Source organism: Mesoplodon mirus (genome assembly GCF_964341445.2).
Source record: "Mesoplodon mirus genome assembly, chromosome: 3".
Classification (NCBI taxonomy): Eukaryota; Metazoa; Chordata; class Mammalia; order Artiodactyla; family Ziphiidae; genus Mesoplodon; species Mesoplodon mirus.
The window spans coordinates 56,112,657-56,129,164 of NC_138978.1; the positions used below are offsets into that span (position 1 = coordinate 56,112,657).

The 16,508-nt window shown below is 37.4% G+C and overlaps 1 protein-coding gene across 1 annotated transcript in view; it reads right to left on the bottom strand.

Annotated features, from left to right (window-relative positions):
* Window positions 1–16,508, bottom strand: part of TM2D1 (TM2 domain containing 1) — a 56,094-nt gene that overhangs the window by 21,914 nt on the left and 17,672 nt on the right. The window contains exon 4 of the mRNA XM_082616412.1: window positions 10,802–10,893. Within this exon, the coding sequence (XP_082472538.1) occupies window positions 10,802–10,893 (92 nt within the window). The remainder of the gene's footprint in view (window positions 1–10,801; window positions 10,894–16,508) is intronic.

Here is a 16,508-nt window from a genome sequence, read left to right on the forward strand (position 1 = left end):
ATTTGTTAGGTCTCTTTGTACAGACCCTATTTACTTAACTTATTGTGGAAAGAAGTATTATATTTAGATTTTAGAGATTGTTTTGAAATTCCAATTAACAATGTTTCCAATCAAGAAGGATCCATTTTTATCTTGAACCACTACTATTGTAGATATATTCTTCCAAAAAGATTCTGCTGCCAGATGACATTAATAAAGCTCATATTTTTAGTGTACTTTATTTATACTTCAGTAACTTAAACTTTACATTTAAAAGTACACAAATTCAGGGCTTCCCTGGTGGCGCAGTGGTTGACAGTCCACCTGCCGATGCAGGGGACACGGGTTCGTGCCCCGGTCCGGGAAGATCACACATGCCGCAGAGCGGCTAGGCCCGTGAGCCATGGCCGCTGGGCCTACGCGTCTGGAGCCTGTGCTCTGCAACGGGAGAGGCCGCAACAGTGAGAGGCCCATGTACCGCCAAAAAAAAAAAAAAAAAAAAAAAAAAAGTCACAGATGTTAACATGGTTAAAAACACAAAGATGGAATATTAGAAAAATAAGGCTTCATGGTGAAAAAAGGCTTCCAGCTAAAGCAGCACTGGTATAATGAGAATAAGTCAATTAAAGGAAATAAAGCTATACATAAAGTAATAGTTCTGGGCTAAAAAGAAATTTGAAATACCTACAAAGAAAATTTTTCTTAAAGGAATGTTTGGATCTTATCAAATTTAATTTAATCTCACCCTCAGCACATTTCCCTTACTTAATCCTAAAGTAAAATTTATATAATGAAGTATCACATTCAACACTAAATTACTTAAAAAGAAACCTACTGTATAGCATAAGGAACTATATTCAATATCTTGTAATAACCTATAATGGAAAAGAATCTTTAAAAGAAAAAAATACATATATATATACATATACATATATACATATATATGACTGAATCACGTTGCTGTACATCTGAAACATTGTAAATCAACTATACTTCAGTTTAAAAAAAAGAAAAGAAAGAAATTACTTAAGAGCAAGCTTCATCATATCTGCATTATTTATTTGGTTCTTATAAAATTCCAGTGATCATAAATGGTACTGAGAAAGTATTTTAAAAAGCTATCTATAAAGTGGCGATGTCAAGATGGCATACTAGGAGGACGCGGAATTCGCGCCTCCTCACAACTAGGGCACCTACCAGGCACCGGTGGGGGACCATGGAAACCTAAGAGGACTGGAGGAACCCCAGTGACCAGATTGGGGTTCTGTTTTACCTTGTTGATTCACTGTTGTTGATTCTTTTATATTTTTATTTTTCATAATAAATGTTTTATTTTTCTAATTTTATTTTATTCTTTATACTTTGTTATTGTTCTCTCTTTTTGGCTTATTTCCCCACCCCACCCTTTTTTTTTCTTTCTTTTTCTGTTGTGCTTTTATTTTACGTTGTTGCAGTTGTTTCAATTACAGTTTTATTTTTGCTAATATATGTTTTATCTTTCCAATTTTATTTTGTTTTTTATTCTTTGATATAATACTGCTCCTTTTATTTTTTCTTTTTCATTTATTTATTTTTTTAACCTTGCCACGAAGCTTGCGGGATCTTGGTTCCCAGGCTGGAGGTCAGGCCTAAGCTCCTGTGGTGGGAGCTCCGAGTCCAAATTGCTGGAATAACAATCTCAGACCCAAGAGAATATCAATTGGAGTGAGGACTACTGGAGGTCCTCATCTCAGCAACAAGACCTGGCTCTATCCAACTGCCTGCAAGCTCCAGTGCTGTATGTCTCAGGCCACAAAACCACTAAGACAGGAATACAGCACCACCCATCAAAAAAAAAAAAAAAAAAAAAAGAAATGACAAAAAATATGTCACAGACGAAAAAGCAAGGCAAAAACCTACAAGACCAAATAAATGAAGATAAAATAGGCAATCTACCTGGAAAAGAATTCAGAATAATGACAGTAAAGATGGGCCAAAATCTCAGAAACAGAATGGAGAAAATAAAAGAAACATTTAACAAGCATCTAGAAGAACTAAAGAGCAAACAAACAATGATGAACAACATAATTACTGAAATTAAAAATGCTCTAGAAAGAATCAATAACAGAATAACTGAGGCAGAAGAACGGAAAAGTGAGCTGGGAGATAAAATAATGGAAATCACTGCCAGGGAGCAGAATGAAGAAAAAAGAATGAAAAGAATTGAGGACAGTCTCAGAGACCTCTGGGACAACATTAAACGCAACAACATTAGACTTATAGGGGTCCCAGAAGAAGAAGAGGAAAAGGGTCTGAGAAAATATTTGAAGAGATTATAGTCGAAAATTTCCCTAACATGGGAAAGGGAATAGCCACCCAAGTCCAGGAAGCGCAGTGAGTCCCATACAGGATAAACCCAAGGAGAAACACGTTGAGACACATAGTAATCAAATTGGCAAAAATTAAACACAAAGAAAAATTATTGAAAGCAGCAAGGGAAAAATGACAAATAACATACAAGGGAGCTCCCATAAGGTTAAGAGCTGATTTCTCAGCAGTAACTCTACAAGCCAGAAGGGAGCGGCATGATATACTTAAAGTGATGAAAGGGAAGAACCTACAACCAAGATTACTCTACCCCGCAAGGATCTCATTCAGATTCAATGGAGAAATCAAAAGCTTTACAGACAAGCAAAAGCTAAGAGAATTCAGCACCACCAAACCAGCTCTACAACAAATGCTAAAGCAACTTCTCTAAGTGGGAAACACAAGAGAAGAAAAGGACCTACCCAAAAACCCCCAAAACAATTAAGAAAATGGTCACAGGAACATACATATCAATAATTACCTTCAACAGGAATGGATTAAATGCTCCAACCAAAAGACACAGGCTTGCTGAATGGATACAAAAACAAGACCCATATATATGCTGTCTACAAGAGACCCACTTCAGACCTACGGACACATACAGACTGAAAGTGAGGGGATGGAAAGAGATATTCCATGCAAATGGAAATCAAAGAAAGCTGGAGTAGCAAGTCTCATATCAGACAAAATAGACTTTAAAATAAAGACTATTACAAGAGACAAAGAAGGACACTACATAATGATCAAGAAGTCAATCCAAGAAGATATAACAATTGTAAATATTTATGCACCCAACATAGGAGCACCTCAATACATAAGACAAATGCTAACAGGCATAAAACGGAAAATCGACACTAACAATCATAGTAGGGGACTTTAACACCACATTTACACCAATGGACAGATCATCCAAAATGAAAATAAATAAGGAAACACAAGCTTTAAATGACACATTAAACAGATAGACTTAATTGATATTTATAGGACATTCCATCCAAAAACAACAGAATACACATTCTTCTCAAGTGCTCATGGAACATTCTCCAGGATAGACCATACCTTGGGCCACAAATCAAGCCTCAGTAAATTTAAGAAAATTGAAATCGTATCAAGTATCTTTTCTGACCACAGTGCTGTGAGACTAGATATCAATCACAGGAAAAAAACTATGAGAAATACAAACAAATGGAGGATAAACAACATGCTACTAAATAACCAAGAGATCACTGAAGAAATCAAAGAGGAAATCAAAGAAATACCTAGAAACAAATGACAATGAAAACACAATGACCCAAAACCTATGGGATGCAGCAAAAGCAGTTCTAAGAGGGAAGTTTATAGCAATACAGTCCTACCTCAAGAAAGAAGAAACATCTCAAATAAACAACATAAACTTACACCTAAAGCATTTAGGGAAAGAAGAACAAAAAAGCTCCAAAGTTAGCAGAAGGAAAGAAATCATAAGGATCAGATCAGAAATAAATGAAAAAGAAATGAAGGAAACAGTAGCAAAGGTCAATAAAACTAAAAGCTATTTCTTTGAGAAGATAAACAAAATTGATAAACCATTAGCCAGACTCATAAATAAAAAAGGGAGAAGACAAATCAACGGAAGTAGAAATGAAAATGGAGAAGTAACAACTGACACTGCAGAAACACAAAGGACCATGAGAGATTACTACAAGCAACTTTATGCCAATAAAATGGACAACCTGGAAGAAATGGACAAATTCTTAGAAAAGCACAACCTTCCGAGACTGAACCAGGAAGAAACAGAAAATAAAAACAGACCAGTCACAAGCATGGAAATTGAAACTGTGATTAAAAAGCTTCCAACAGGGCTTCCCTGGTGACGCAGTGGTTGAGAGTCCGCCTGCCGATGCAGGGGACACGGGTTCATGCCCCGGTCTGGGAAGATCCCACATGCCATGGAGCGGCTGGGCCCATGAGCCATGGCCGCTGAGCCTGCGCATCCAGAGCCTGTGCTCCGCAACGGGAGAGGCCACAGCAGTGAGAGGCCTGTGTACCGCAGAAAAACGAAAAGAACAAAAACAAAAACAAACAAACAAAAAAAAGCTTCCAACAAACAAAAGCCCAGGACCAGATAGCTTCACAGGTGAATTCTATCAAACATTTAGAGAAGAGCTAACACCTATCCTTCTCAAACTCTTCCAATATAGCAGAGGGTGGAACACTCCCAAACTCATTCTACGAGGCCACCATCACCCTGATACCAAAACCAGACAAAGATGTCACAAAAAAAGAAAACTACAGGTCACTATCTCTGATGAACATAGATGTAAAAATCCTCAACAAAATACTAGCAAACAGAATCCAACAGCACATTAAAAGGATCCTATACCACGATCAAGTGGGGTTTATCTCAGGAATGCAAGGATTCTTCAATATATGCAAGTCAATCAATGTGATACACCATGTTAAGAAACTGGATGATAAAAACCATATGATAATCTCAATAGATGTAGAAAATGCTTTTGACAAAATTCAAAACTCATTTATGATAAAAACTCTCCAGAAAGTAGGCATAAAGGGAACCTACCTCAACATTAATAAAGGCCATATATGACAAACCCACAGCCAACATCAATCTCAATGGTGAAAAACTGAAACCATTTACTCTAAGATCAGGAACAAGACAAGGTTGCCCACTCTCACCGCTATTATTCAACATAATTTTGGAAGTTTCAGCCACAGCAATCAGAGATGAAAAAGAAATAAAAGGAATCCAAATCAGAAAAGAAGAAGTAAAACTGTCACTTTGCATATGACATGATACTATACATAGAGAATCCTAAAGATGCTACCAGAAAACTACTAGAGCTAATCAATGAATTTGGTAGAGCAGCTGGATACAAAATTAATGCACAGAAATCTGTTGCATTCCTATACACTAATGATGAAAAATCTGAAAGAGAAATTAAGGAAACACTCCCATTTACCTGTACAACAAAAAGAATAAAATACCTAGGAATAAATCTACCTAGGGAGACAAAAGACCAGTATGCAGAAAACTGTAAGACATTGATGAAAGAGATTAAAGATGATACAAATATATGGAGAGATGTACCATGTTCTTGTATTTAAGAATCAACATTGTGAAAATGACTCTACTACCCAACGCAGTCTACACATTCAATGCAATCCCCATCAAACTACCAATGGCATTTTTCACAGAACTAGAACAAAAAATTGCACAATTTGTATGGAAACACAAAAGAACTCAAAGGAATCTTGAGAAAGAAAAATGGAGCTGGAGGAATCAGGCTTCCTGACTTCCGACTATACTACAAAGCTACAGTAATCAAGACAGTATGGTACTGGCACAAAACCAGAAATATAGATCAATGGAACAGGACAGAAACCCAGAGATAAACCCACACACATATGGTCACCTTATCTTTGATAAAGGAGGCAAGAATATACAATGGAGAAAAGACAGCCCCTTCAATAAGTAGTGCTGGAAAACTGGACAGCTACATGTAAAAAAATGGAACTAGAACACTTCCTTACACCATACACAAAAATAAACTCAAAATGGATTAAAGACCTAAATGTAAGGCCAGACACTATAAAACTCTTAGAGAAAAACCTAGGTAGAACACTCTATGACATAAATCACAGCAAGATATATATATATATATTTTTGTTTGTTTGTTTGTTTGTTTTGTTTTGTTTTTTTGTGGTACGCGGGCCTCTCACTGTTGTGGCCTCTCCCGTTGCAGAGCACAGGCTTCGGACGCACAGGCTCAGCGACAATGGCTCACGGGCCCAGCCGCTCCGCGGCATGTGGGATCTTCCCGGTTCAGGGCACAAACCCGTGTCCCCTGCATCGGCAGGCAGACTCTCAACCACTGCGCCACCAGGGAAGCCCACAGCAAAATCTTTTTTGACCCACACCCTAGAGAAATGGAAATAAAAACAAAAATAAACAAATGGGACTAATGAAACTTAAAAGCGTTTGCACAGCAAAGGAAACCATAAACAAGACGAAAAGACAACCCTCAGAATTGGAGAAAATATTTGCAAACAATGTAACTGACAAAGGATTAATCTCCAAAATATATAAGCAGCTCATGCAGCTCAATATGAAAAAAACAAACAACCCAATCCAAAAATGGGCAGAAGACCTAAACAGACATTTCTCCAAAGAAGATATACAGATTGCCAACAAACACATGAAAAGATGATCGACATCACTAATCATTAGAGAAATGCAAATCAAAACTACAATGAGGGGGGCTTCCCTGGTGGCACAGTGGTTGAGAGTCCGCCTGCCGATGCTGGGGACACGGGTTCGTGCCCCGGTCTGGGAAGATCCCACATGCTGAGGAGCAGCTGGGCCCGCGAGCCATGGCTGCTGAGCCTGCGTGTCTGGAGCCTGTGCTCCGCAATGGGAGAGGCCACAACAGTGAGAGGCTCACGTACCTCCAAAAAAAAAAAAAAAAAAAAACTACAATGAGGTATCACCTCACAGTGGTCAGAATGGCCATCACCAAAAAATCTACAAACAATAAATGCTGGAGAGGTTGTGGAGAAAAAGGAACCCTCTTGCGCTGTTGGTGGGAATTTAAATTGATACAGCCACTATGAAGAACAGTATGGTGGTTCCTTAAAAAAATAAAAATAGAACTACCATATGACCCAGCAATCCCACTACTAGGCATATACCTTGAGCAAACCATAATTCAAAAAGAGACATGTGCCACAGTGTTCACTGCAGCACTATTTACAATAGCCAGACATGGAAGCAACCTAAGTGTCCACTGACAGAAGAATGGATAAAAATGTGGCACATATATACAATGGAAAATTACTCAAGCATAAAAAGAAAAGAAATTGAGGTATTTGTAGTGAGGTGGAAGGACCTAGAGTCTGTCACACAGAGTGAGTTAAGTCAGAAAGAGAAAAATAAATACTATATGCTAACACATATATATGCAATCTAAAAAAAAAAAAGGTTCTGAAGAACCTAGCATCAGGACAGGAATAAAGATGCAGACATAGAGAACGGACTTGAGGACACGGGGAGGGGGAAGGGTAAGCTGGGACAAAGTGAGAGAGTGGCATGGACATATATACACTACCAAATGTAAACTAGATAGCTAGTGAGAAGCAGCTGCATAGCACACGGAGATCAGCTCGGTGCTTTGTGACCACCTAGAGGGGTGGGAGAGGGAGGGTGAAAGGGAGACATAAGAGGGAGGGAATATGGGATATATGTATGCACATCGCTGATTCATTTTGTTATACAGCAGAAAGTAACACACCATTGTAAAGCAATTATACGCCAACAAAGATGTTTAAAAAAAAGTTATCTATAAATATACTATCACTGCTTTTCATTACCATGAGGAAGGATTAAATAAGATTATAAGAAAAATAGTTTTAGGCTCTACCTGTAACTATTTTCATACCAGTCAACATTGCATTCCCCATTTAAGAATTTTTTTAAATGGCAGTAATCTTTTTTTTTTTTTTTTTTGCAGTACGCGGGCCTCTCACTGTTGTGGCCTCTCCCGTTGTGGAGCACAGGCTCCGGACGCGCAGGCTCAGCAGCCATGGCTCACGGGCCCAGCCGCTCCGCGGCATGTGGGATCTTCCCAGACCAGGGCACGAACCTGTGTCCCCTGCATCAGCAGGCGGACTGTCACCCACTGTGCCACCAGGGAAGCCCAGGCAGTAATCAATCTAATTGAATACCAAAATTCCTTAACCTTGGATTCTTAGTAAAAATTAAAACTTAATTAAAAACATTTAAATGTTTTAAGTTTAAAAACATGGTAATTTTACATATTAGATTAGATTAAGTTGATAAAACATCAAAATCCTTCACATTTAAATAGCTTAAATGTGAGTAAGTAGGGATAAAAATATTTGAATGCTTGAAGAGATATAAGAACTTTCAGTTAAAGATAATGTATTTGACATGTCCTCTTAACTCCTCTCACTCCAAAACCCCATTAAAAGATAGTAAAGGGATTTTTAAAGCCATAAACCCAACGGAATAAAGAGAATGGAAGAAAATTCAGAAGCAGATGAATGAGAAGTGACAGACTTAACAATCCTGAGAAAGTTGTATCTTCAGCCGACAGTCAAAAAACTTGTTGAATTAATGAACATCCAAAGGTTGTTGTAATAATAAAGTTACTTAAAGATTTTTACACTAAGAAATAAAGTCAAATGTAAAAATTACATTTGAAAATTTATAGAATCTCAGCCTCAAACTGAAAGGTTCTCTTTGACTGAAATTAATTAATAGATTGGAGTAGCAGTGGTTGGAGAAAGGGAACTCCTGGCAGGGAACTAACATTCAGGAACCAGAGTCACTATACAGAGCTTTATATGGAGCTTTATAACCTAGAGTTTTATTTTGTAGGAAAAAAAAATCATAATATACCAACATAACCAACATGTTATTATGTGCTGCAATAAGTAAAAAAATTTAACTTAGACCATATGACATGACAGCTCACCTGACACACATCACAGGAAGCTAAAAAGTCACTCATTAAGCCAAATATTTAAAATATATTTACTATTCAAAATCATCATGGAATAAACTGTTCAAAGAAATAGTATTTCTCCTTCCCTCAGGCGAGGACTACTGCATCCATCTCTTTTTAGCTTCCTCTGCCACCAGTCTTTCTCCGTTCTAAGCCATTTCCCACAATTTCTCCAGTATCATCTTCCTGAAATATAAACCCGACCATGACACTCCTCTGATTAAAAACTTTTATGCCATCTGATGTTTAAAGGGTAAAATCCAAACTCCAGAACAAGACACTCAAAGCCTTTTTTTTTTTTTTTGGCCACACTGCACGGCTTGTGGGATCTTAGTTCCCCGACCAGGGATCGAAACTGGGCCCACAACACTGAAATCGCCGAGTCCTAACCACTAGACTGCCAGGGAATTCTTTCTCAAAGCCTTTTATAATCTGACCACAGGCTACCTCTGCAATCACTTTTCATGTTCTGCCACTTTTCTTCCTACACCATAGGCTAAATTATCCACCATTTTCTCAACACTGCACATATGCTCTTTCACACCCTATGCTTTTGCACATGCTGTTCCCTGTAATGCCCTAAATCTCTAATCTGTTCATCCTTAAAAACCTAGTGCAAATGTCCCCTCATCCAACAAGTTTTCCCTCACATCCTAAGGCTGACTAAATCAGTCTTTTTTCTCTGCTCTCATAGCACTTTACTACAGTTCTGTAACAGTGCTGTAGCACAAATTGGCCTACCATTTATTACTTATTTTCTTCTAACCAGTATGAACTGTGATCTCCATCGTTATTTCCAGAGAACTTCATTACTTACTTAACAGCAAGTAAATTTTGAATAAATGTTTGTTAACTGAAAAAATTTCATGTATATAGTATTTTAAACTGTGACTTCTATTTGTGACCTTACAACACTGAGTTCCAGTTAAGGTTAACAGAAAGATAATTCCCACCAACCCCACAGTGAAAATTCCTCTTTGATCTCTGGTGGGTAGCAACATGGAAAGAATAAGATTAGCTTTGCTAGCTAGAAAGCAGAGCATTCAGAAACTTTAAATTTGCTCAGTGAAGGGCTAATACAGAAGCAAAGTACTACAGTAAATAAAGCATGATCTCTTGAGCCAGAATATTTGGGTTCAAAGTCAGGTCACTAGCTGAGTGTCCTTGGGTAAATCTCTTAATCTCGTGACAATTTCCCTATCCATAAAACAATGATGATAACAAGAAATATGTTACAGTATAAAGCAAGGCCTCCAGAGTCAGTAAATCCCTTAACCTCTCTGGTGACAATTTCCCTACCTGTTAAAGAAGATTTAAACTGGATGATAAACTCAAAGAGTTTTAAGGCTTAAATAAGGGCAGACATGTGAAAGTATTATTTAAACAAAAGCTATCATCAAATGTAAATAGTTTTCATAAGAATTAGCAACTATGGTAAATGTAAAGATTACAGCTAGGAGGAAGGTACAGGGAGGGATGCTAAGGGTAATAATCAGGCTCCACACCAGCTCATGCTGGCTGCTGTAGTTCCAACACCAACTTCTCCTGAAAGAAGTAGTTTCTATTCCAAAATCAACACTTATAGAGGTTCAGGTAGAAGGCAAACATTTTCTGGAGGGATAGGAAAAGATATGCATTTATTCATAAAACATTTATTGAACACCCACTGTGTGCCCAGCACTAGTAATGACAGCTCAAGTCTACTGTCCTAATTAGTGACTACACTATCTTGAGTGTGTGTTTTCATAAAGATGAAAAGACAAGAAAAGTGAATTTCTTATCCAAGTTAACTACAGAGCTAACTGCTAGCTCTATACTCACAGAACACTGACTATTCAACCCAACTACATGGAACTTGTAACTATTAATAGTATGCAGAGATTTAATCTATAAGAGTAGGTACATTAACCTACAAGTTTCACGAGAATTTTTTTTAAATGAAACATACTCACCCAAGGCAGGGTATCCAAGGTAAAATCGATCTGCTCCCAACCATCCAAGAAAAAGAGACAGTGCAACCGCCACCTTGTATGAATAGCCATTTCTGCACAGAAGTGGAACATGAATGTCACATTCATATATTTCCAACATGTAAACATTTTAGGAAATAAAACTGTTAATTATTATTATTTGTTAACTGGTTCATTCATCCACTCAGTTAATGCTTTTTGGGTGGCTACTGAGTGCCAGGCACTATCTTAGGCTATTGGAATATATTAATGAACAAAAGAGACAAAGATCCCTGACCCCTAAAGAGCTTATAATCTAGAGTAAGTGACTTAACCATGCCATACCTCTGAGGGAAGAGTGTCCCAGCCAAAAAAATTGCTGTTGCAAAGGCAGCATACCTGACAGTGCAGCAGGAGTGGAGTAAGAGAGGGGAAGAATAGTAGGAGACGAGGTCAGAGAGGTAATGGGGGGCAAAGAAGGCAAATCACGCAAGGCCTTGAATATCATCGTTAAGTAAAAACTCTGTCTTTTACTCTGGGAGATATGTGAAGCTACTGCAGAGGTTAAGTCGAGGTGTGGAGCGTGATCTGATTTAGATTTTAAAATGATCACTCTAGCTGCTGTGCTGAAGATAGACTGTAGGGGAGCATTTGTGAGCTACTGTCACAATAATGTACAACAAACCTTTCCAGAGCAAGCAGAGAAGAAACCATGAAGGAGCTAACCGTGAGGAAGAAGTAAAACCGAAAGAGTGTGGTACCTTGGAAAGTCAAGTGAAGACAGTGTATTAAGAACAGAGTGATCAACTGTGCCAAATGTGACTGATGAATGACATAAGAATGCCTGAGAATTTACTACTAAATTTAACCAAGAGGAGATCTTTAGTGACCTCAGCAAGAGCAATGCTGATAACGATGAGGGCAAAAGACAGAACAGAACAGGCTGAAGAAAGACTGGAAGGGCCATAGTGGTACCTGTGACTCTGCTCTCCCCCACAGCACACCCAAACCTGGCTCCTTGCCCCCATTCCTCCCCCTGCCCTCACCGCTACAGCAGTGCCCACAACCCAGGCAACCCCACATATGGCAGAGGCACCCGCCATCTCAAGGCACCAGTAACCCCAGAGGAACAAGCAGCAATGATGAGGGCACTGATGACATCTCTGGCAAAGGTGATGGAGGGTGGAAAGTGCCAATTCTCAAATATAGCCAGAAGCACTCAGGTAGGATAAACTAAGCTATAACTTATGCTATAGCGCCACCTACTGAAAAACAAAAGAAAGGACTCTAATTACCAACCTGTTGAACTGTTAGAATCAAAGTAAATAAAGGTTTACCTAAATAAGAAACGTATTCATTACTTCAAATGTGCCAGCAAAGGAACAACTCACCAAGCACTATGAAAAAACACAGTTAACACAGTATCAGAAAAAGAAAATGACAGTTCTCCAGAAACAAAAGTCACAGAAGACTGTGGTCTAACTGACAGAGAATTCAAAACAGGTATCAGGAAGAAACTCAACAAGCTATATATAAGAAAACAGAAAGACGGTTCAGTGAACTAAGGAATAAAATTAATGAACAGCAGGAACACTTTATCAAAGAGATTGAAACTCTAAAAAAGAACCAAACAAGTTATGGAGCTGAAGAACTCAATAAACAACATGAAGAACGGCATTAGAAAGCACTGGAAATAGAGTAGAACATATGGAAGAGAGAATTAGCGAATTCAAAGACAGAAACTGAGAAATGATTCAGGTAAAAGAGGAGAGAGCTAAGATTTTTGTTTCAACTGAAGAAACTCTACAAGAACTATCCAACTCCATTAGAAAGGCAACATACGACAATGCGTATCCCAGAAAGAAAAGAGAGGGAGAAGGGAACAGAGAGCCTATTTAAGGAAATAATAGCTGAGAACTTCCCAAATCTGGGAATGGAACTAGATATACGAGCCCATGAAGCTAATAGAACACCTACTTATCTCAAAACAAGAAGACCTTCTCCAAGACACATTATATATTAAAATTGTCAAAAGTCAATGACAAAGAAAGAATTTTAAAGACAGCCAGGTTAAAAAAAAAAAAAAAAAGAAGACAATAATCTACAAAGGTACCCACATAAGGCTATCAGCAGATTTCTCAGCAGAAACTCTACAGGCCAGAAGAGAGTGGAATGACAAATTCAGAATATTGAAAGATTAAAACTGTCAGCCAAGAATACTCTATACAGCAAAGGTATCATTCAGACAGAAAGGAGAAATAAAGGCATTCCCAGACAAACAAAAGTTGAGGAATTTATCACCACTAGACCTGCCTAACAAGAAATGTTGAAAGCAGCTCTTCTACCTGAAATGAAAAGGCAAAAGTACACAAAACTTTGAGTAAGGTAATAAATAGAATCAGAAAATTGCAATTGTATATCAGAATAGGTTGTTAAACACTTAATTACAGCAAAGGTTAAAGGGTGGGAAAAAAGCACTATAAATAACTACAGCTATGTCAATTTGGTAACAAACTCACAGCATTTTGTGTTGAGACATATTTGTGACAACAAAAACATAAAAGGAGAAGAGGAAAAGGATGAAACCTGTAGAGGCATATTAGGATAAGATACTACCAGCAGAAAAAGGAGTATTTTATCTTTAAAACATTTATACAAACCTCATGATAACAAAACAAAAATCTAGTGCAGAGACACAAAACATAAAAAAAGAGAAAACTGAGAAAAACATCATAGAAAACCACCAAACTAAAGCAGCAGACAGAAATGCAAGGAAAAAGAAACAATGGAACTATAGAACAACCAGAAAAGAAAAGATAAAATATCAATACCAAGTCCTCATATATCAATAATCACACTAAATGGGGACTTTCCTGGTGGTCCAGTGGTTAAGACTCCACGTTTCCACTTCAGGGGGCATGGGTTTGATCTCAGGTTGGAGAACTAAGATCACACATGCTGCAGGGTGTGGCCAAAAAAAAAAAAAATCACAATAAATGTGAATGGATTGAATTCACCAATCAAAAGACACAGAGTGGCTGGCTGGATCAAAAAATAAGACCCAACTATATGCTGCCTCCAGGAGACACATCTCAGTTCTAAAGATAAATATAAGTGCAAAGTAAAGGGCTGCAAAATACTCTAAGCAAATGGCAGCCAAAAGAAAGCAGGTGTAGCCATACTTGTATCAGACAAAACAGACTTCAAACCAAAAAAGTTAATAAGAGGCAAGGATGGACATTATATACTAATGATAAAGGGTACAACCCATCAAGAAGATATAACATTTATTAATATATATGCACCTAACAAAATAGCACCAAAATATATATAAAGCATTATTAACAGACCTAAAGGGAGAAACTGACAGCAACATAATAAGAGTAGGGAACTTTAACACCCCCTGTACATCAGCAGATAGATCATCTAGACAGAAAGAGAAGGAAAAGTCAGCCTTAAATGAAACACTAGACCAAAGAGACTTAATAACAGATGTATGTAGAACATTCCATTCAAAATCTGCAGAATACACATACTTCTTAAGTGCACACAGAATGTTCTCAAGGATAAACCATATGCTGGGACACAAAACAAGTCTCAATAAATTTAAGAAAACTGAAATCATATCAAGCATCTTTTCTGACCACAATGGTATGAAACTAGAAATCAATTATAAGAAGAAAGCTGGAGAAATCACAAATATTTGGAAACTAAACAACATGCTACTGAACTAATGCATCAATGAAAAAAATTAAAGGAGAAATTTAAAAAGTACCCGAAGAGAAATGAAAATGAAAATATGACATACTAAAAATCTAAGGGAAACACACTGCAAAATCAGTACTAAGAGGACAGTTTATAGAAATACAGGTCTACCTCAAGAAACAAGAAAACCCACAAATAATGTAACCATACACCTAAAGTAACTAGAAAAAGGAGAAAAAATAAAGCCAAAAGTCAGTAGAAGGAAGGAAAACATAAAAATCAGAGTGGAAATAAATGAAATAGAGACTAAAAAGAAAATAGAAAAGATCAATGAAACTAAGAGCTGGTTCTCTGAAAAGATAAACAAAGTTGACAAACCTTCAGCTAGACTCACAACAAAAAAAAAGACAACTCAGAAAAATAAAATCAGAAATGAAAGAGGAGAAGTTACAATGGATACCAAAGAAACATGAAGGATTATAAGTGACTACTATGAATGGCTATATGCCAGTAAATTGGACAACTTAGAAGAAATGGATAAATTCTTAGAATTATACCACGTTCCAAGACTGAATCAGTAAGATATAGAAAATCTGAATAGACCTATCACTAGTAAAGAGATGAAACATTAAACAAAAACCTCCCCAAAACAAAAGTCCAGGACCAGATGGCTTCACTGGTGAATTCTACCAAACATTCAAAGATTTAATACCTATCTTTCTCAACCTCTTCCAAAAAACTGAAGAGGAGGGGACGCTTCCTAACTCATTTTACAAAACCAGCATTATGAAAACCAGACAAGGACACCACAAGAGGAGAAAATTACAACCCAATATCTCTGATGAACATAGATGCAAACATCCCTAACAAAATATTAGTAAACCGAATACAACAATACATAAAAAGGATTATACGCCATAATCAAATGGGATTTATTGCAGGGATGCAAGGATGATTCATCCACAAATCAATCAATGTGACACACCATATTAACAATGAATAAAAATCATAGGATCACCTCAAAAGACTCAGAAAAACATTTGACAAGGTTCAAAATACATTTATGATAAAAATTTTCAATAAAATGAGTACAGAAGGAATGTACCTCTACATAGTAAAGGCCATATGTAACAAACCCACAGCTATTATCATATTCAACAGTGACAAACTGAAAGCTATCCCTCTAAGATCAGGAACAAGACAAGGATGCCTACTCTCATCACTCTTTTTTTTTTTTTTGCGGTACACGGGCCTCTCACTGTTGTGGCTTCTCCTGTTGCGGAGCACAGGCTCCAGAAGCGCATGCTCAGCGGCCATGGCTCACGGGCCTAGCTGCTCCGCGGCATGTGGGATCTTCCCAGACCGGGGCACAAACCCATGTCCCCTGCATCGGCAGGTGGACTCTCAACCACTGCGCCACCAGGGAAGCCCTCATCACTCTTATTCAACATAATATTGGAAGTCCTAGCCAGAGCAATTAGGCAAGAAAAAGAAATAAAAGGCAAGGAAGAAGTAAAACCGTCACTATTTGTGGGTGACATAATTTTATATATAGAAAATCCTAAAGACTCCACCAAAAACTATTAGAAATAATAAACAAATACAGTAAAAAAGCAGGGTAAAAAAATCAATATACAAAGATCTGTTGTGTTTCTATACACTAACAAACTAGCAGAAAAAGAAATTAAGAAAACAATCCTATTTATACTTGCAACAAAAATAATACCTAGGAATAAACTTAACCAAGGAGATGAAAGACCTGTATACTAAAAACTATAAGACATTATTGAAATAAATTGAAGAAAACACAAAGAAATGTAAAAATATCCCATGCTCATGGATTGGAAGAATTAACATTGTTAAAATACACATTACCTAAAGCAATTTACAGATTCAGTGCAATTCCTATCATACAATTCAATAACAACAAAACAAACAACCTGATTAAAAAATGGACAGAGGATCTGAACAGACATATTTCCATTTAAGACATGGCCAACAGGCA